The 20652-nt window shown below is 51.5% G+C and overlaps 1 protein-coding gene and 1 non-coding gene across 2 annotated transcripts in view; both read right to left on the reverse strand.

Annotated features, from left to right (window-relative positions):
• LOC144936437 (inositol 1,4,5-triphosphate receptor associated 1-like) overlaps positions 1-19402 on the reverse strand; it is a 104395-nt gene extending 84993 nt beyond the window's left edge. Inside the window, exon 1 of the mRNA XM_078863487.1 lies at positions 19361-19402. Within this exon, the coding sequence (XP_078719613.1) occupies positions 19361-19402 (42 nt within the window). The remainder of the gene's footprint in view (positions 1-19360) is intronic.
• Positions 13164-13267, reverse strand: LOC144936612 (U6 spliceosomal RNA). Its single transcript, XR_013637439.1, has one exon. It is a non-coding gene; the product is annotated as a U6 spliceosomal RNA (small nuclear RNA).
• Positions 19403-20652: the final 1250 nt, after the last annotated feature.

Raw genomic sequence — 20652 nt, forward strand, 5'->3', positions numbered from 1 at the left:
TCCATTCGGACCTCTCAGAGAGCAGCTCAAATGCTTCTCGCGAGACAACGGCCCCACGGAAGCAGATGTCACAGAGCTACCTCCGAGATCCCTTCAAGCGCCTTCTGCTCCACAGAGAGGGAGCAGCACTTGCCCACCTACTCTGCCACTGAGACAAACCCGACATTCCAATTCTCAGAACCAAATTAAAACGTTCCGGTTTTTGTTGTTGTTGTTGGCTTGTGTATAATAATTGGTGAGCGAGCTGAGATCGTCAAATCGCCGCTCGAGAACCTGGTGTAATCACCAGCAACTCCCCGGATGTCAAACAGCGTGCAGCAAAGCACTCAGCCTCGGTGCAGCGTGCCAAGAAAAGAGCCGTCGGCAGTTCCTAAAGAACATTGCATCGCTGTCCTCTTGCCTGAGAGTCACCAATCAAAATCAATGTTGGCACCGGCTGACTCGGAGCTCTGGAACGCGGCGGCGCCAGCCCCAGCCGCCTCTGACCTCCCAAGCACCCGGGCCACCTCCGTTACCGTGAGACCGTGCACGGCATACGGTTGTTATCCCCCACAGGATAATTGTATCTATAAATCAACACACCGTAACCACCTGAGTGTGTACGTATATATATTTTTATATATATATATTTATTTTTATTGAGGCAATGTGCGGCCCCGATACATCACGTTGTGACGCACATACACGCACGGTCAACATAAGCCGTACCTGCTTATGAAAGGCAGGGGGATATAGAAAGATGGGGAATGGACTCGCTGCCCCACACCATACGGGCGGGGGGGGGGGTCCCACCGAACGGGGTAAGGGTGACATTTTTTTAAGTCAGGGGGGAAGGGATGACAAGGAGAGACAGAGGGACACAACCTAAACACGCCTGATATAGAGAAAATACAAACATAAGAGGCGACCTAAACGAGCATTTTTTCTTTCCGCTCCTCCGAATCCGGCTCCCGTCTAATTTCGCAGTGACTATGCCACTCATCCTCGGCCCCTGTCTCAAGCGTGTACATGTCTCAAGCGTGTACATGTCTCCAGCGTGTACATGTCTCAAGCGTGTACATGTCTCCAGCGTGTACATGTCTCAAGCGTGTACATGTCTCAAGCGTGTACATGTCTCAAGCGTGTACATGTCTCCAGCGTGTACATGTCTCAAGCGTGTACATGTCTCCAGCGTGTACATGTCTCAAGCGTGTACATGTCTCAAGCGTGTACATGTCTCCAGCGTGTACATGTCTCAAGCGTGTACATGTCTCCAGCGTGTACATGTCTCAAGCGTGTACATGTCTAAGCACAGGAAGGTTCCCCCCATAGCCGTGCGCTGACGCTACCTTCCCCAAGAGGCCCTTGGGGACTGCACGGTGTCGCGTTGTCTCATTATCCCTGCGCGCGCGTATGGAATGCGCTTTGGTCATTGAATCCCAAACTCCGTCAAATTGCCACTGCTTTCAGTCAGAGCCCCGAGAGAGTGCACCGGAGCCAAAATAGAAGATGAATTGGCACAACATTAGACGCACGTAAGATGCGGCACTGCGGGCTGACATTGCGACTACGGAGGCTGGAGTCGGTGTGGAGGGCTGGTCCACTGTCAGAGCCAGGGACGCTGTGTGTGGGCATGAGCCCGTTCAGTGCTGATGATAACCCTAAAGAGTGAACCTTTCCACGGTGGGCATTGTTGGGTGGTTCAAATTGCCCGTCGTCTTTTTGTTATTCTTCTTCTTCCGCTGCTACGCTACGAAAATAACTTTTGTTATCGTTTGGCAGTTTTTTCTATTTTTTTTGTTACGTAAGATTCTTTTTTTTTTCAAGAACAGGGGGAGGAAATAAATTGCCACACATTCCCGATGGCAATCCTCCACGCGAGCAACGCTGAGCACAACGGAGGTTTGCGTTTTTCATTCCACCGGCCGACTGCGCACCCTTCAGAGGGTCTCGTTCAAATGTAAGCACGTGGCCCCCGCTATTCTATCTCACGTCACTGCTGGCAGAAAGCGCCTCCACGAGTGGGGGGCCCTAGAAAGCCCCCTTCTAAACGGTCCTTTGGCCTACTCTTCCAACGACTGGGCAGACGCCACGGGAGAGATGGGAGTACCCACACTTCTATCCCACTGCATGCGACCTACATGCCCAATCCAAAAGCTATGGTGGTATTGGGTTTATACTTCACGCCGCTCAATTCAGAAACACGCCGATTGCACGCATTGTCATATGGAGTTTGGTCCATCATGGGCAGAGGAAAAGACGCAAGTGTCTTGCATAGTCGTCAACGAGGGGATAGAGTGCGCAGCACGGAGGGCAGGAGGAGGGAGTCTGAGCTCCTCTGGGGCAGCAGCAGAGAAGAAGCGACCTACATCTGAGTGGAGATTGACTCTGGGTTCCGGGAGAAGGCTTTGACTTGCGTGGATGGGAGTGAATGGAGTGAGAGTGAGATGAGAGGTAGGAGAGTGCGTGGAGGGGAGTAGATTGAGATGAGAGGGGAGAGGTAGGATAGTGTGTGGAGGAGAGTAGAGTGAGATGAGAGGGGAGAGGTAGGAGAGTGCGTGGATGGGAGTAGAGTGAGATGAGAGGGAAGAGTTAGGAGAGTGTGTGGAGGGGAGTAGAGTGAGATGAGAGGGGAGAGGTAGGAGAGTGTGTGGAGGGGAGTAGAGTGAAATGAGAGGGGAGAGGTAAGATAGTGTGTGGAGGAGAGTAGAGTGAGATGAGAGGGGAGAGGTAGGAGAGTGTGTGGAGGGGAGTAGAGCGAGATGAGAGTGGAGAGGTAGGAGAGTGCGTGGAGAGGAGTAGAGTGAGATGAGAGGGGAGAGGTAGGAGAGTGTGTGGAGGAGAGTAGAGTGAGATGAGAGGGGAGAGGTAGGAGAGTGCGTGGAGGGGAGTAGAGTGAGATGAGAGGGGAGAGGTAGGAGAGTGCGTGGAGGGGAGTGAGTGAGATGAGAGGGGAGAGGTAGGAGAGTGCATGGAGGGGAGTAGAGTGAGGAGAGGGGAGAGGTAAGAGAGTGCGTGGAGGGGAGTAGAGTGAGATGAGAGGGGAGAGGTAGGAGAGTGCGTGGAGGGGAGTAGAGTGAGGAGACGGGAAAGGTAGGACAGTGTGTGGAGGGGAGTAGAGTGAGATTAGAGGGAAGAGGTAGGAGAGTGTGTGGAGGGGAGTAGAGCGAGATGAGAGGGTAGAGGTAGGAGAGTGCGTGGAGGGGAGTAGAGTGAGATGAGAGGGGAGAGGTAGGAGAGTGCGTGGAGGGGAGTAGAGTGAGATGAGAGGGGAGAGGTAGGAGAGTGCGTGGAGGGGAGTAGAGTGAGATGAGAGGTAGGAGAGTGCGTGGAGGGGAGTAGAGTGAGATGAGAGGGGAGAGGTAGGAGTGTGGGTGGAGGATCTTGAGGATGAAGCGTGTGTTCTGCTGGTTGACTCAGAATTGGAGCGGGAGCCGGTGGATTGTCGGGATGATATAGCTGTCACGCAGTAAACATCATCCACTCTGAGTTTACTGCAAGGAAGTTTGGAAAACTAAATCAGCAAGGTGATTTGGAGTAATGAAGACAGGAGAATAAGCAATAGCCATCTTAGGTTAGCCAATGACATTGTCTTTATACCAAACGGGTAACAGACAGAGACAAAAGTCCAGCAAAAAAAAATCAACGAACTTCATGTGGAACACATCAAGGTCACAGGGCAATGCAAAACAAGGCATGCAGGAGATGGGCCGGGTGGTGGCAGGAGGGCTCATGTCACGTGCGGACACAAGGGGCCACCGAGGGCCCGGGTTCCAATCCAATCTCAGCAGTTACCAAGTCAAATGTCGATTTGGTGGAGGAAGAAGCTCCACTCGTGGGGGGGAGGCTCTGCGGAGTTTTTTGCCCTTCTCTTCTATGCTGACATAACCCATGCGTCTCGGAGCAGAAGAGGCCGGAATATCCACACCAATTACCCCGCCACACATCTAGTTGCTGATCGACTGAGCTGTACACAGTTATGCTGCCGGGTGTAGAGGGGCGTCGGTGGGAGAGGATTTAAGATACTTGCACCATAGAGCCTCCAACACAGCGAGCGCTAGACAGCCCCTGTAACGCGTACGTTGGTCTCCTCTTCCATGGACGATCCCGACCCTGACGACACCTGTAATGTTGTAAATTTCCATGTCTCTTCCCGTGGTCACGTGGATTTTTCTCCGGCTTCTCCGGGTTTTCCCTCCACATTTAAAATCAACGTGCGTTTCAGAGTATACATTTCCACACGATAAGCCCCTGAGTTAAGACATTATTTGTGGCCAGGTCGCTTCTGAATAAGGGCTAAATAACTCAATGAACTATACCTGGTAAATTTAAAATAAGTGTTGTGCTTGTAAGTGCACGCTCCCGGCCGATCGACTAAGTGTACCAATTGTCACATGCTGGGCAAGGAGGGGGGGGGGGGTCGGATATAAAAAAAAAATAACTTCCACCGTAGTTTCACAATAATCTTCTTGGTTCTTTCGGTAAAGTGATGTAGAAGGGAAATAATAAAATAATAAAAACAAAACATAATAAAATAATTCTAACGACGTTTCGGCCACAACGCAAGCAGCCGTCCTCAGGTGAAGAACAGGTCTGTCGGAAAGACAGCGTCTGAATGTTATTTTATTATGTTTTATGTTTTTTATTTAATTATTTCCCTTCTACGTGACTTTACCGAAAGAACCAAGAAGATGAATACCTGCAGTCACGAAAGCTTTAAATCGAAATGTTTCACAATCGTCGCGGTCCGACGGTTGAACCGGCGACCTCTGCATTTGCAAGCCCGCTGCGTTGCCCGTCATGCCTCCACGGTAGCTCGACACGCACACAACGAATTCAGATGTCTGCGCGCAGAACGAATGCGCGTGACCCGACACCCAAGCGGACACGCACTCATACTCGCCCGGATAGCCAAGACGCACGCGCGAGCACGCGCGGACAAATCACTGCTTAATCAGTCCACGCTTCTCGCTGCAGGGGTACCGTCAAGCCAGTTCTGGCTCTCCGCGTGTGCGCGGGTAAACTTACCAAACTTGGTGAATAATTCGCTTTCACGACGGGGATCTTGAGGTTACGCCAATCACAACAGGGCCGAGGAAGGCAGAGGTGCCTCGTGCCCGTTCAAAGTTGTAAAAAGCCGCCGATAAAAATAAAACAACTTGCAATGTGCACAAAAGGGCAAAAAGATGCATTGTGAATAAAAATAAATACGCTTGGCTTGAGAGAATAACCTTTTAGCAGCATTCCACTTCCATACAAATGTATCGTCTCTTTAACCAAAAATGGCGACATTCGTTTTTGGGACGTTACCAGCCGGCCCCACGGCTCGCTAGCGGATGGTCTCTTTCCCCGTGAATCTACAAACGTTCTCAGTCATCTTTAGCTGGGCAAGGGATGCTGATGGAGCCTTCGGAGGGGCCAATTCCCGCACCTCCGATTAGCACGCTTGGCTACGTACGGTACGCAAGAGGTTCAAGGTACGTCGACGTACATACAGAGGGGTCAACGTGTTGGTGCGTCCCACGCTGCAGACTGCAGGATGTCTCTCTTTAAGAGCTGTTGACTGAAATGTGCTCCATGCGATGGCTGTCCAGGGGGCCCAGTGGCTTCAGCGGTCGGAGCGCTGAGTGGCACCGCTGAGGTCCTGGGTTTGAATGAGGGTCCTCCGGTTTTTACCTCCACGTTTAGAATGAACGTGCATTTAGAGTATTTGGCTGCTGTAAATGTCCACGTGACAAGCCACTTCGATGAGCTGTCATTTGTGGCCAGTTCACTTCTGAAAAAGAGCTATATAGCTCAGTGGGCCTTACCTGGTAAAATAGAAAGTTAAACATTTAAAAGAGTTTCAGCAGCCTGTGATGAAATGTTAGTTGATGGTCTCAGCCCGCTCACCAACGGCTACACACACAATTTGGCTAAACTCCAGCTCCGAGAATTCAAACGTCGTTTTTTACTGTCACGCAATGAACAATACTCTCACGTTTGTCTTGGGCGGGGTGAATTTCTGCCTTCTGCTGTTCGTTACAGAGGTCGCTCGCCCAGATCCCAGAGGTAGTTCTGCGACATCCACTTCCAGGGGCCGTTCTCCCAACAACCAGGTGTGGACTGCTCTGGGAGAGATGCGAATGGATGCTGCGGCTCGTGACACGATACCCAATAGCGGCACAACCTGGATAATTTTTTTAGAATGCGAGAGGGCCCCCGGACGCTGCCAGGCGGGCGTGAGGCTGAAGCGGCGCCGATGCCAAGACGAAGCCGAGCTGCTAGGAACGGCTATATTTGGCGGGGAACGTGATGCACTGCGTGCATTATGGAATGTACGGCCGGTCTAATTAACGGCGGATCTAATCACCGTCTAAAACTCGCCATAAGTCGCCGTCTGACAACGCGCATGGCGACTCAACGTGAAACACTCGACCGTGCTTTCCGAATGTCGGTTGCGGTACAAAGGAGGCGTTTCCGTTGATGCGTTTTATAACAACAACAGAAACGGCCGAAGAGTTCTCATTACAAACGTATCGGGACATTACCCGCCATGAAAGAGACGTTTCTGTAACCGCCGCCACTGCCGCATTAAACCGCCGTCAATAAGGTAACGCATTTGCTTCACGCGTTTGCGTGCGGATTGTGGAGGCTCCTGCCCGCTCACACGTGCTGGCAGCTGCTGCGTGAAAACGAAACGAAGTTGAAATTAAACGATGTTTTATTCTACCAGGAAAGGGCCCACTGAGCTATGTGGCTCTTTTTCAGAAGCGACCTGGCCACAAATGACAGCTCAACGAAGTGACTTATCACGTGGACATTTATTGCAGCCAAATACTTTAAATGCATGTTGATTTTAAATGTGGAGGGAAACACTAGAGGACCCAGCGAAACATCCACGCGACCACGGGGGAGAGACACGCAAACTCCAAATGTACAGACGTCAGGGTCGGAAGCGAACCCAAGACCTCCTGTATACCAGGCGAGGTAGTCAACATCTTGCCACCGTAGCTATTTTTCAGAAGCGACCTTTCCAAAAATGATCACTCAACGAAGTGGCTTATCGTAACGTGGAAATGTATAGCAGCCAAATACTCTAAACGCACGTTTCTAAATGTGAATGGCAAAACTGGAGGACCCGGAGAAAAATCCACGCGACCACTGGGAGAGAGAAAGACACCCAAACTCCAAATATGCAGCAGGCGTCAGGGTCGGGATCGGACCCACGACCTCTAGTAAACTAGGCGAGGTAGTTCACATCTCGCCTTCGAGGTGTGCGCTCAGAGGCCACAGCGTGGGCCTGGGCCGGACGCCCGCGACGGCCGGAGGGGAGTCGATGGGCGGCGGCCGAGACAAACGGTGTCACAGGGCGGTCACGGCAGGGAGCGAAACCGAAACGATTCACCCCGCGGTTGGGGGGCAGCTGCTCCGCTCACGTTCAAATGAATTACATTTCCCCCGGCGAGGGGCCACGTCTCCTCGTTCGCTGCTGAAGATGGGATCGCGTTTTAGACGTCGCATCGATCAAAAAAGTTGCACTGAGAGAGAGATGGAGCGGTGTGCCATCAGAGGCTTCAACTGGGAGTGGGGTTTTTTTCTCTCCATTTCTTGCAAAAGCTGGGGCGATCCTGCCAACGAAAAGATTTGAAAACACCCCCCCGGGATGAGATGCTTCGCAGATAAGAGGGTGACGGATAAGAAGATGTTAACAGTGTTTCTAGATGAGGTACCCAATTCCCATGCCACCGCTAAACCGAATTTTACACGGCGGCTCGCGATGCCTCGGGCTACGTTCTCCTATCTTTTGTTGTTATTCACTTTTTGTCCTTCCCCCCCCCTAATGTATTTCAATTGTGCTGTCGGCATCAACAGACGAAGAGTCTCAAGTGGTCGTGTTATGCTTTACACAGCAGGGAATTCACTCTCCTGCGTACTTTTGCCACGACATGATTTGCCACATGACAGGCAAATTGGGATGTGTTCACTCGGAGCTGGAATTCAGCCACACGAAGTGCACACACTAGGATGCAACACGATACGTTTTGCAGTGATTAGTGATCGGGATGAGACTATGAACTCGCTGCACTTGAGAAGCCGGTTCACTCCACTGGAAGCCGCCCACCTTGGGCGCTCTGGTGGCGAGACGTTAACGACCTTGCCTGGAACGCAGGAGATCGTGGGCTCGATCCCGGCCCTGACCCCATGTATATTTGGAGTTGGATTGGGGTGGGGCAATCGTTACATCCCAAGCCCCGTGTCACTCTGGAATTTTGGGCTTTCATGGATTTTAAACATCCTCACAGTAGGTTACTGTGAGTCGTGTAAGTCACGCGGCCCATTTTGCATCTCGGTGTCTAATCGCATGTTTGTATTTTTTACCTTACAACCGAGGTCACGCCCAGCCAGCCCGGCACGGCTCACAAGACGCAACTTTCACTGTGAAACAGACGAGTCGATTTCCATGCCGGTGATGCGAAATGTTAACTACCTCGTCTGGTACGCAGGAGGGCGTGGGTTCGATCTCGACCCTGACCCCATGGAAATTTGGAGTATGTGTGTTATTTCTCGCCGTGTTCGCGTGGATTTTTCTCTGGGCACTCCGTTTTTTTTCCTTCAGATTTAGAATCAACATCAACTGTTTCGAGTATTTGGCTGCTATAAATGTCCACACGATAAGCCACTCCGTTTAGCGATCATTTGTGGCCAGGTCGCTTCTGAAAAAGAGCTGCATAGCTCAGTGAGCCTTACCTGGTAAAATATTTTTGTTAAATGATAAAAGTTTTAAATAGTTTGAGTTACCATCCAACTTGGAGTTTCAGTCACGCTGGCTCTAAGCCACCACCGACCGTACCCTCACCAACGACCTCTCAACTCGGAGCGCGGTGCGTGCACATCGGAAACCAAAGGAGACACTCTTTAGCGAAGAAAAAATCATCGTTTCTTCACTTGAGCAGCGGTCGACCAAATACGATTTAAACCAAACGGAATGTACCCAAACACAATAATAAACCACTCCATTTTAAAACCCATCCCATCACTGTCCCCCCGGCCCACCTCCGCAACTCCTGCCCACTCCACTTCTGCCAGTGTAGCTCGCGGTGACCCCAGGTCTTACGCTCGAGCACAAACACCTCCTCTCTAGAGTAGCTCGGAAGATAAAGAGCAGAGAAGTTGTCTCGTATAGCGAAGCGGCCGGCTCCAAATCACAAACGGCGCGCGTTTCGGGGCCTGCCGGGCTGCCACTGTGCCCGCAGTCCGGACCAACTGCCCACATCGGACTGGCACGACTCGCGCAGCTCCATCACGCCGCGGTGGCACGATCGCGCATCGAGAAGCTAGCGGTCCGCTCAGCCGCGTGACATCCCGCGCCAGCACGCGGCAAGATAAAAAGACACGGACGGCACGCGGTCAGGCGAAATGCGGGCGCTCGCCGGCGGCAGTCCGCAGCAGAAGTCCTACCCGAGCAACACCACGCACGCCTCGCCCCGCCCGTCGGGCCCACAACGCGACCGTGAACTCGCGGCGGCGAGACGGCGCGTCCAGGGAGCACAGCCGCCCACCGTCGCCGGAAACCGCGATGTCGTCGCCGGGGCGGGGACGGGCCACCGCCCGGCTTCTTGGTGCCTCTCTCCACCGCCGGCGAGATGCGGCTCGGCGGCGTCCAGGGGCTCCGCCGCGCTCCGCCGTGCCGTGCACCGGCCGCGGCTGGCACATTCGCACCTCCGAGTAGCGCGCTTGGCTACGTACGGTGCGGGACAGGTTCAACACCTACAGCGGTCGTGTGGCTGTACTTGTGCTGTGGCGGAGGCTTGCTGCACCCTTGCTGGACAGCCGTTTCACTCCGTGCCACAATCCCTGGAGGTGTCACCACTTCCATTGTGGGTGCTTAATTAGCTACGGAAGAGCCGGAGGAAACCCATGCAGAGCAGGGGGAGAACATACAACCTCTACACTCTCACACTCTGGAGAACAAGGGGAGAACATACAACCTCCACACTCTCACACTCTGGAGAACAGGGGGAGAACATACAAACTGCACACGAAAGGCGCTCGAGTTGGGAATCGAACCCAGGTCTTTCTTGCTGTGAGGCGCTGGTGTTACAACTGTGCCGCCCTTACCACCCATAATCGGTCAGGGCGGATATGTGGCGGGCGGATATGTGGCGGTCGGAAATGCGATGCTCTCCTGTAAACATGTTGCCGTTTCAAGCACCGATGCACTTTGAGACACGCTCTCGGTTTGACATCCTGACCAGGCCTTTGCTTGTTAAGCGGAGCTCGCCGTACAGTTCTTAGAGGAATTATCAATTCAGTGCATCTTAAACGTAGCATTCACCGCCTCTTGCGCCGCTATCGCGATGGCACGCGTGCGCACTGTAGCTACGGCGCTCTGGGCATGGCCTGCACCAGTCGGGCGGTGACCCACTTGGCCCCAACTTCCATATTTGGCACCGGCAGAATTACGAGGCATCCGGTGTAATTCCAAAAGGGCTCCAGAGTGGCACGGGGCTTGGGATGTAACGATTCCCCCACCCCAATCCAAGATCTTTTGGGGGTCCTGGTTTCGACCCAATGGTGCGGTTGAATGCATCTGCAAAATCCGCCATGGTGCGATTTGAATAAAAGCAAAAACAAAACTATGAAACTGAAATAAATTGCTTCTTGAACTCGATGCACTTACCGCGGATGCAATAATCCAATGTACCGACCGCGATATCCCTGCGATGGTGATCAGTGATTTTGTTACTTCTCAGTTATATATTACTGCCATTCTTTGTTTGCTGACCGTTCTGATTCTAAGCGACGGTCGGCTGAAACTGGTTGTAAATGCCGCAGCGAGGGTGCTTACACATGCTGTTGCTCACAGCACATTTATTCCGCTCTTAAAATCACCGCACTGGTTTCCTGTGAACATCCAGGAATGATTTCAAATGTCCGCTTAAGAATTATACCGGCCTACACATGGGCCTTCGTATTAACCGCAACCGCAAAAACTATTACGATTTTAATATTTTTATTAAACAAGGTAGGGCCCACTGAGCTATGTGGCTCTTTTTCAGAAGCGACCTGGCCACAAATGATAGCTCAACGAAGTGGCTTATCAAGTGGACATTTATAGCAGCCAAATACTCTAAAGGCATGTGGATTCTAAATCTGGAGGGAAACAGCGAAAAACCCACGCGACCACGGGGGAGAGAGAAAGACACGCAAACTCCAAATATACAGCAGGCGTCAGGGTCGGAAGCGAACCCACGACCTCCTGTATACCAGGCGAGGTAGTCAACATCTCCTAGCCACCACGGCGCACGTGTGTGCCTCAGTTGCACCATGGTCTCGGTGAGCGCTGAACTTGCGGTGGTTCTGAGAAGTCGTTTCAACGCAGGAAGGGCGACAAGCCTTCAGTGGCTCCGCTCCCTGCCTCCTGGAGCTCTGTAGCAGTGACATCAGCGATGCTGCTCGCACAATCGCTGATATGACATTAAAAACACCGCATTGAACAATACAAATTATTATAAAGACGATTTATGACGCGTCCATGTATTTCGCGAATCAGGCGCGGAGCAAGAGCTCAAAGTCCCTTGGACGCCACCCTGAACCAGGTGAGGGCCTGAACCAGGTGAGAAGCTGCACCAGGTGAGAGCCTGAACAGTTGAGAGCCTGCTCCAGGTGAAAGCCTGATCCAGGTGAGAGCCTGAACCAGGTGAGAGCCTGAACCAGGTTAGATACTGAACCAGGTGAAAGCCTGAACCAGGTGACAGCCTGAACCAGGTGAAAGCCTGATCCAGGTGAGAGCCTGAACCAGGTGAGAGCCTGAACCAGGTTAGATACTGAACCAGGTGAAAGCCTGAATGGGGAAGGGCCTCAGCAGGTTACCATCTGAATGGTAGAGAGCAGGGACAGGTGAGAGCCTGAACGATGTGAAAGCCTGAACCCACAACTTCCTGTATGCCAGGAGAGGGAGTTAACATCTCGCCGCCTTTAAAGGAATCGCATGTGATGCCAATGGCCCTTCTTCAGAGCACACGAATATGTACGAGTGCGGAGGAAGGGCAACAAACTAAACACGAAAATAATTTCTAGATAAAAGAGTTTTCGTAGCTAGATTTAAAACTGCATAGCTCCAGTGGCCTCCTAACGTCGACGCGAGTAGTCACGGGGAAAGAGCAACGATTCGTTCGTTCATCACGCACAGTCAGCGGAAGACCGTTGCGCCAAACGTTGTGTGACCTCTGGCGACGGCATTCGCATGAACTGCTCTTGGCTGCCGTACACCGGCGTCTCGAGTAATTTGTTTGATCCACGAATCACGGTGGGGGAGGGGAGGGCGACCATAGCAAGGATGCCGAATCTAATCTCGTGCCAGATCGAGGAAGACGCCCCGTGTGCACGGTGAGAAAAAAAAGAGTCCAAAGTCATGACCAACGTATGCGTGCGTGTGTGTTGAACGTCTTTTGTTCCGCATGTAGCCAACCGGTGTGGGGAAAGGACAACAAACAAAACGCAAATAGCAGTTCTGAAAAAATTGGGTGGGTAATCAGAGTTGGAGACCGCTCATTATATCGTTTTCTGATGACAAGTTCTTAAATTGTCAAGTGCAGTCTCCGACCCTTATTATCATCCAATCTGTCTCTCCAGCATTTCTATTTATGGGCTATACAGAAGCCCCATTGTCGAATGCGTCGCCGATAAGGCCACAGTGTCGCTGACGAACGTGTCGAGCTATTTGTCAATTGTGCTTGTGGCACCGCTGCCAACGCGGTGGCACGCCTGTCAACCCCTTACCAGGGGTCGCCTACCTTATTACAGGCCTTATTGGTCACCCCCGTGCCCCTTACACATCTCAACGTTCATCCTACAAAGTCCTATCACGCCGTATGGACACGAAAACTCAATTTCGCTCAACAAGAATACGCGTAAACCGTGTTGATGCGGTGGCATCAACAAGTTGAGGACAATGAGCCCGCGCCGCCGAGATCCTGGGTTTGGATCCGGATATCATCCACCTCGATCCTCGAGTGTGTGTGCACGTCTGCATGTTGAACTTCTTTCACACCGTACATAGCAAAACATGCTAATCCGAGCTGCGTTAGAGGGACGACAGCCACCACGCAAAAAGCAGTCCCCTCAATAAATAAGTTTGCAATTTCCATTTGAAAGTGCATAGCTCCAGTGGCTTCCTAATACACTAAACGCTCTCTGTAAAACATTTGCAACGCTTCACGAATTTGCGTCTCACCCTTGCGCAGGGGCCATGCGAATCTCGTCTGCATCGTTGTCAATGTTGGACACGCGCTGCGGTCCAGTGAGTTGATGGTCTCCGCCCGGTCGCCAACGACTGCGCTGCAATGCGTCCTGTCACTGAATTTGCCTTCATATCTGTCTTGAGAAACACCCTGCCGATCAATAATTACCACGTGAAGAAAGGGAATTGTAACAATGCGTGCCCCTAGTAAAGCTTTGGGAGGGCCCTCTCCATGAGCCGCTCTCTGACACGAGGGTGGTACAGCACTGCTGCTGGCCGCAAGAATTCCCAATAAAACATTGCCTGGCCTTGCCGTATGATCCCCAATTAAACAGCCGTAGCATAATCGGGAGAAAAAAAAATCATCAGAAATGAGAAACACTCGGCACCTCATGCGATGGATAAAGAGGATGATTGTTTTACAGACGCAAAACAACCCTGAACATTCCTCCTATCCGTGAATTTTGTCGATCTGCCAAACCCCCATCGTGCCTCTCGCTGTGCCGCTCGCTGCGCCGCCGCATAGCTGCCAGGCCAAGCTCTCAGCTCTCAGCACTCAGCTCGTCATCTGTCGGCTTACAGGTCCAGTGCGAGGGCGTGTTTGGCTTCATCTAAACCAGGGGTCGGCAACCTACGGCTCCGGAGCCGCATGCGGCTCTTTACGGGCTGCTTCTTGACAATATGTACGTATGTACAGTATGTACTCAGATGCATTGCGGCTCTTGAAATACTGAATTTTGTACCGAATTGGAAAGAAATGGCTCTTCTTGTTATTTTGGTTGCCGACCCCTGATCTAAACTAAACCGCGGATACATATATATATACGACCTGTGTTTATAAAATCGCAGCAACGCTGCTGTGAGAACAGCCTGGAAGGATCGTTGACACTGCCTGGCCATGTTTGGTGAAGAAGCGGGAGGAGACGGATGGAATGTGACTCCAACGTCCGAGCGCGGCGCTACGACACCTCCTCAGGCGCCGCTCTTGAGAACGCCAGCTCATTCGCTTGCCGATGCACGGCGTTGTTTAAAAAACAATCTCCTCTATCAGCGCAAGTAAATTGACTTGCAGCACAACTGAATGCTCAGCGATTAGTGAAATAAAAACACTGCATGTGTTAGTGAGTTGGCGCTCTTTGATTCCGTGCACAAAAAGAGTTTCATGTTGGGGCTGTATCCGGTTACACAAAATGCGTTTGGTGTGTCGTCCCTCAGAAGGAAGAGCGTATCACAGACGACGTTTTGGGCAATGGGCCTGCTTCACAGCGCGCAAGTTGACGAACGTGTCGAGTCTGTTGCCCTTTGTGCTCGCGCGCCACCACGGCTGACGCTGCCGCGTCGCCAAGCGGTTTGCTTCGGGGCCCGTTACTTTATCGTCGACGGCCGTGAGAGTGAAGCGAAGTCATCACCCGTAGTTGCACGCGACCAGTCACTGGCCTCTCCGTACAGCGTGCCGTGCCGTCTCTTTACAGCTTGGCCGAATAGACTCTGGAGCGAGGGACGTCACGACTGCGGCCTTCCACACGGCCACCGTTGCGAGCTTCAACTTTTGTGGGGACATGCACGTGCGTAAATGTGCTGCTTGAAAAAGAACTCCGCTTTATCCACAAATGCGAACGACGTCATCTACGAGTGAAACAAGCAGCGAGCGACGATTGTCGTGCGTCACGACTGCAGTCCAACCCGGTAGGTTGTTGGCGATGCATCACATGATCAGAGAGCAGCAGGGCCTCAACGCAGCCCTGGTGTTTTTGCCGCATGCAACAAAATTCCATTGGGAAGAAACCGTAGATGACCCCAAGCTAAAATAAAGTAGGGTTTTTTTTTTGCTTTTTATATTTATTTAAAAATGTATGCGCTAAAAACGAATGTTTATAAAATGTCTCAGAATCTATGTGGCACCACGACCACAAATCCTACCACGTAAAAAACGTCATCCCACGCTGATGAATCAGTATTAACTCCTGTGTGCAAATGAACAAATGGTAAGTTTTATCTTTGGAAGGATGATACCACAAATAGGCCGGTCTTCCTGACAGACCCTTCACAATCTCTGCTGCAGATCTCTTCACTAACAGCACGGGTTGTGAGTGAGTGGACAGTTGGTGGTGAGAGTTTAACACGCAGGCTTTCGCGACCAATATTATCCATTATAGAAGTTTCTTGGGTTTGATCGCGTAAATAGAAATGTGTCGTTGAACCCACGACCACCCGACACAGCCAATTATTAAGGTTTGTCATGTAAACAAAAGGTGCCAATTCCTTACTAGTTCAGAACACCGGTGTCTTTGAGAGTAAACCCAAAACATTCATGTGACAACGTTCCTGCACTTCCGATTAGTACGGTTGGCTAGCTACGGTGCAAAAGAAGTTCAACATACATTCATCTTTATTGATTGGCTGTGTTGGTTGTAGGAGGGTTTACGACACGCATTTTATTTACACGATGTGACCAAAAATATCAACTATAAACTGTGCCAACCACCAAATCGTCTGGGAAAGAGATTTATGAGCTTAAGTAAACTCAACATCGCCCCACTGGATCACCAAATGTATTACTGGCATGTTTACACAGTCTAACGACTGCTCTTTCAAGAGTGCCTGCCAAATGTTCGCAGCAGGTGGAGGATGGTCGCTCTGTACCATCGCAATTGGGAAATTTGCGGGGGAAGTGTTTTAAAATTTGGATCTCACAGGAGCGAGATGGACTTCTCCACGACAGCCTCAATTCTCTTGTCGAGTCAATGACTTGGCACAGCATGCCAGTGGCTGGCACGCCAGTCCTGTTAATGGCACGCACCTGAGATTGAAAACCCTCCAAAGATAAAAGGGCTTTGTTCACGAGTTTCCATGGGATTGAACCCCCGAAACGTCTCTCAAGAATTAGCTTCCGCTCGGCACGATAATTCCTCCACGAGAGCGACAGCTGGTGGCGCGGGGCCAGGGTGGCGGAGACCAATACGTCGCGGCGCGCAAAGATCACCACCGCCGCGGTGAGGGTAGGGGACACACAGATGGACCCCGAACATGCGAGACCTGCGATCGGACAGCTGGGTGCACGTGTCTGCCCGCGTGCACATGTTTGTGTACCAGAATTGTTCAATGTGTTGTGGATCGCTCTCCAACACAACGGTGGCGCTTCTGCTGAAGCAGTAGTGAATTGGCCACGTTTGTTCATCACGTGACGACGTTGCCAATTGGCTGTGTCAGCTGACGGACCACAATACTTCACAAATGAACCACAATCACTTGCTGATAATCATCAAGGAGCATAAATAATCACCAAAACTCTAGTCGTCCTCGCAGCAGCGGCGGCTTTTGGCTGCTAACCATCGAACAAAGACGGTCACCGCATCGCGCGCTTTCAGATGCGCTTCTGCGGCCGTCTGGAATGCTCTTCCCTCCAATATTTGGAAGCCACTGGATTTATGCACTTTTAAATCATCGAGATTTAAAACTAATTTATTTAGAACTGCTTTTTGTGTTTAGTTTGTTGTCCTTCCCCCGCACCTCCGATTAGCGCGGTTGGCTACGTACGGTGCGAAAGAAGTTCAACGTACAAACATTTACGTACGTTGGTCATGATTTCAGCCTTTTTTAAAATCCTTTATATTAAGTTCGCTTGCTTGCTTGCTTGCGTGCTTGCTTGCTTGCTTACGACCGTGCAAATCTTTCGGTCGTTTTTTAACCCACTTCCTGTGATCCAATCGAGCTGACATTTTGCACACAGACTCGTTGTGCGAGACAATTAATGTTCGTGAAAATTTTTTTCAAAAATGTTACACTTTTTAGGCAAAAAAAAATATTTTACATATATTCAAATAGAACTCATTCATGGCTTTGGCTGAACGTCACAGTGTAGGAGCCCAGAGCGTAACCCCTCCACAGGCCGTGGCGGAGTAGCGCAGTTGGTAGCGCCCTCGCTTCCCATGCCAAAGGTCGCGGGATCGATCCCCGCGTCCTCCACAGGCGAATATATTTTTAAATCCTTTATATTAAGTTCGCTGCCACGCATATAAAGGATTTATAGTGAAAAACTTTGTTTTTACGGGTTATACTTATTAAATCCTTTATATTAAGTTCGCTTGCTTGCTTAGGACAGTGCAAATCTTTCGCTCGTTTTTTAACCCACTTCCCGTGATCCAATCGAGCTGACATTTTCCACACAGACTCGTTGTGTGTGACAATTAATTTTCGTTAAATAAAATTTCCAAAATTTTACACTGTTTAGGGAAAACAAATTAAATATTTAATTACCAATTGCTTAATCCTAGCAGGCAATCATCTGACCCATAGGTGGCAGCCATCTCAAGCCAGAGGACGAGAGGACTCTAGCCGCCATGCATATAAAGGATTTAGAGTGAAAAACTTTGTTTTTACGGGTTTACTTGTTCTCATTGAGGAATACTTTAGTCTGGTGTTGGAAGCACAGACCACAGCCTAGGTGCGCATGTGTATGGCACTGCTGTTGTTTACTGCTGTTGTTGTGTATGGCACTGCTGTTGTTTACTGCTGTTGTTGTGTACAGGAGGGTGTAAGACACATTTTACTCAAATAGCGATCTGACCCCAAAATCAATGATGAGCCAGACTGGATGTGTCCGGTTCTGCCCCCTGACCCTCTGCCTGCGCTGTCCTCTGGACAGTCACAGAATCCGTTACGCACCACCGCGGCGCTGCAGGCGGTACAGCAAGTGCCCGAGTCTGTCACTCACCGCGCGCGTGGGCAGTCGAGTCGGCGCGGGCGAAATATATGAACCGTTGCCGATTAGGCCTTCAACGGGGCTATTTTGGGGGCCTTTGGGCCTGCCCTTGCTCCCCCTCGTCATTCTACACTGAGGCGGCCGAGCCAGAACATTGGGTCAGGAGTAGCGGAGCGGTGCAACCGCTCGACGTTCGAGCCTGTGCTCGGCAACCGTAATTTAAAAACAAACAAAAACCACGCAAAAAACACGCACACGCACGCGTGCACAACTCTCTTCTCCTTTGCCCTGGGACTGAGAGGACGTTTGCAGATTAAACGCGATCCAGGCAGGCACAACCGTCCACACCTCCGATTAGAACGGTTTGGCTGTGTACGGTGGGAAAGAAACCCAGCGTACATCCATACACAGATACACACACACACACAGATACACACACACACAGATACACACACACACAGATACACACACACACACACAGATACACACACACAGATACACACACACACACACACAGCCGTGTACCGCAGCTCCCACGGCAACGGCCCCGCCGCGCTGTGAACCGCTGACACTCGGAGTCAGCCACCTCGGCACAGGCTGAGAGACGCCTGGAGGACATCACTGCGTTTCTACCTCGCTGTGAAGGAGTGAATGCAGTTTGTATTGTAAGCAGCCTTTCCCACATGGCCATCTAGGGTCTATTGGCAAAACAAATCAACGACTCTTTTTCATCATGAAAATGGACAAAGCCAAGGAATTGTTTGATGGCGCAAGAGGCGACTTGCGCACTGGCTTCGACGAGAGAGCTATGAGAGAGCAGCCTTGTAAAGATGGAGGGTGCATTCGTGCACGTGCAAATATGCATGTAACCATTTACAAGCGGAAGTACACAGATGTGCCTTTCCCTGTGAGAGACCGGCACTCACAACCACCATGTGATCGTGGATTTGACACTCCTGGATCATAGGCAGAGGACATAGCCTCATGGTGATTTGCACGGATGTTGAACTTCTTTCGCACGGTACGTAGCCGTCCGTGCGAATCGGAGGTGCAGGGGAAGGACAACAAACTAAAGACAACAAAAAAACTGTTGGACGCGAGTTGTCTGGGGGAAAGAGCAAGGATGCATTCAATCATCACGCACAGTCAGCGAAGGTCCGTTGCGTCAAACGTTGTTTGACCTCTTGCGACGGCATTCACATGAACTGCTGTTGGCCGCCGTACGCCGGCGTCTTCGGTCGTTTGTTTGATCCACAGATCACGGGGGGGGGGGGGGGGGGGCGGGGGGGTGCGACCAGAGAAAGAAATGCCGGAACTAATCTCGCGCCAGATCGAGGAGGATGGCCCCCCGTGTCCACGGTGAGGATGATTCCGAAGGTTTGTACCGTGAGCTCGCGCTAATCCGCGGGCAGGTCGCCCGTGGTGCGGCACGAGAGGCCCGCGTCGCTGCTCACCTGCGGCGGAGCCTCCTGGGCAGCCGGAACCGCTGCGTCCATGGCTGGAGGGACGCGCAGCCTCCCGACCGAAACCCTCGCTGATCTCGCTGCTGGACCTGCAATGACACCCCACGAAACAAAGGCGAAGATTCCCCCGTGAATAGCCGCACAACACTGCTGGGGGCAAGAGCTGTCAGCGAAGGCAGGCACGGAGAGACGCGAGGGTGGACGCGCCAGCACCACGCCCCGGCCGCTGTCACCTCTCCCCAGTGCTCATGTTTTACACAGCGTAACAGGGGCTCATTTGAGGCCGAGTTGACCGAGCGGATGTCCAGGATTGGTGCAAATAATAATAATAATCACTGGTGTTACACTATGAGACCTCCTTTACCAGTGGCAAAATATAGTAATAGGTTTGTACCCTTTCAACTGATACAAAAACTGACACCTTTATACAAGGCATCATGTTTGCAAAAACCACAACACAAGCAGTCGAAATGCAAACAAAAATAAACAACTCTGATAATGATATGCACTGTCCTTGAAGTTGATTGGTGTTACAAGTGCTGCCGTTCGCCACCAAGTGGCAGTGATGTCACCAAGGCGCTTGTGCCATGCTAGGTGCACTTGGAGGCCACGTGAAGTGTCTAAGGCCTGCTGGCAGGAGGTCACAGGACAGACCTAGGTGCCATGGGTCGACCAATTGAGATCACTGGCAAATACACGACCTGTGTTCCCCACTGTGCCAACTCGCCAGGCCGTCAGCGGGAATCGAACTCGGGTCGTTAGGTTCATAGCGCAGTGCACTAACCACTGCTCAGTTGAACACGGAGGCTCTCGCGACCAATATTATCCATAATAGGTATTTTTGGGTTAGATAGCATAAATATAAATGTGTCGTTAAACCCGCCACCACCCGACACAGCCAATTAGTAAGGTTTGTCACGTAAACAGAACGTGCCAATTCGTCACTAGTACAGCACGCCGGTGTGTTGGAGAGTAAACCTACAACATTTATAATCTGAGCACGACGTTTCGCCAGTTGTTACAATTAGCATCGTCAGGCAACAGCCAGACTGTAATCGTCACACCCCCCCACACACCCCCCCCCCCCACACACAGCCCCCCCCCCACACACCCCCCCACACACCCCCAATGTCCACAGGCGCAGCACGCAGCCACAGCTGGTGCCGTTCCAGAGAATTTCACTTCAGCAGACCGAATGTCGCAGCACGCGACAATTCCCGTCTGAAGCTGTGCCCACAGCGAACGTCTGTTTCTGGTTTGTTGTGGGACGGCTGCCACTCCAA

This window comes from Lampetra fluviatilis, chromosome 16, assembly GCF_964198595.1.
Source record: "Lampetra fluviatilis chromosome 16, kcLamFluv1.1, whole genome shotgun sequence".
In the NCBI taxonomy this organism is placed as follows: Eukaryota; Metazoa; Chordata; class Hyperoartia; order Petromyzontiformes; family Petromyzontidae; genus Lampetra; species Lampetra fluviatilis.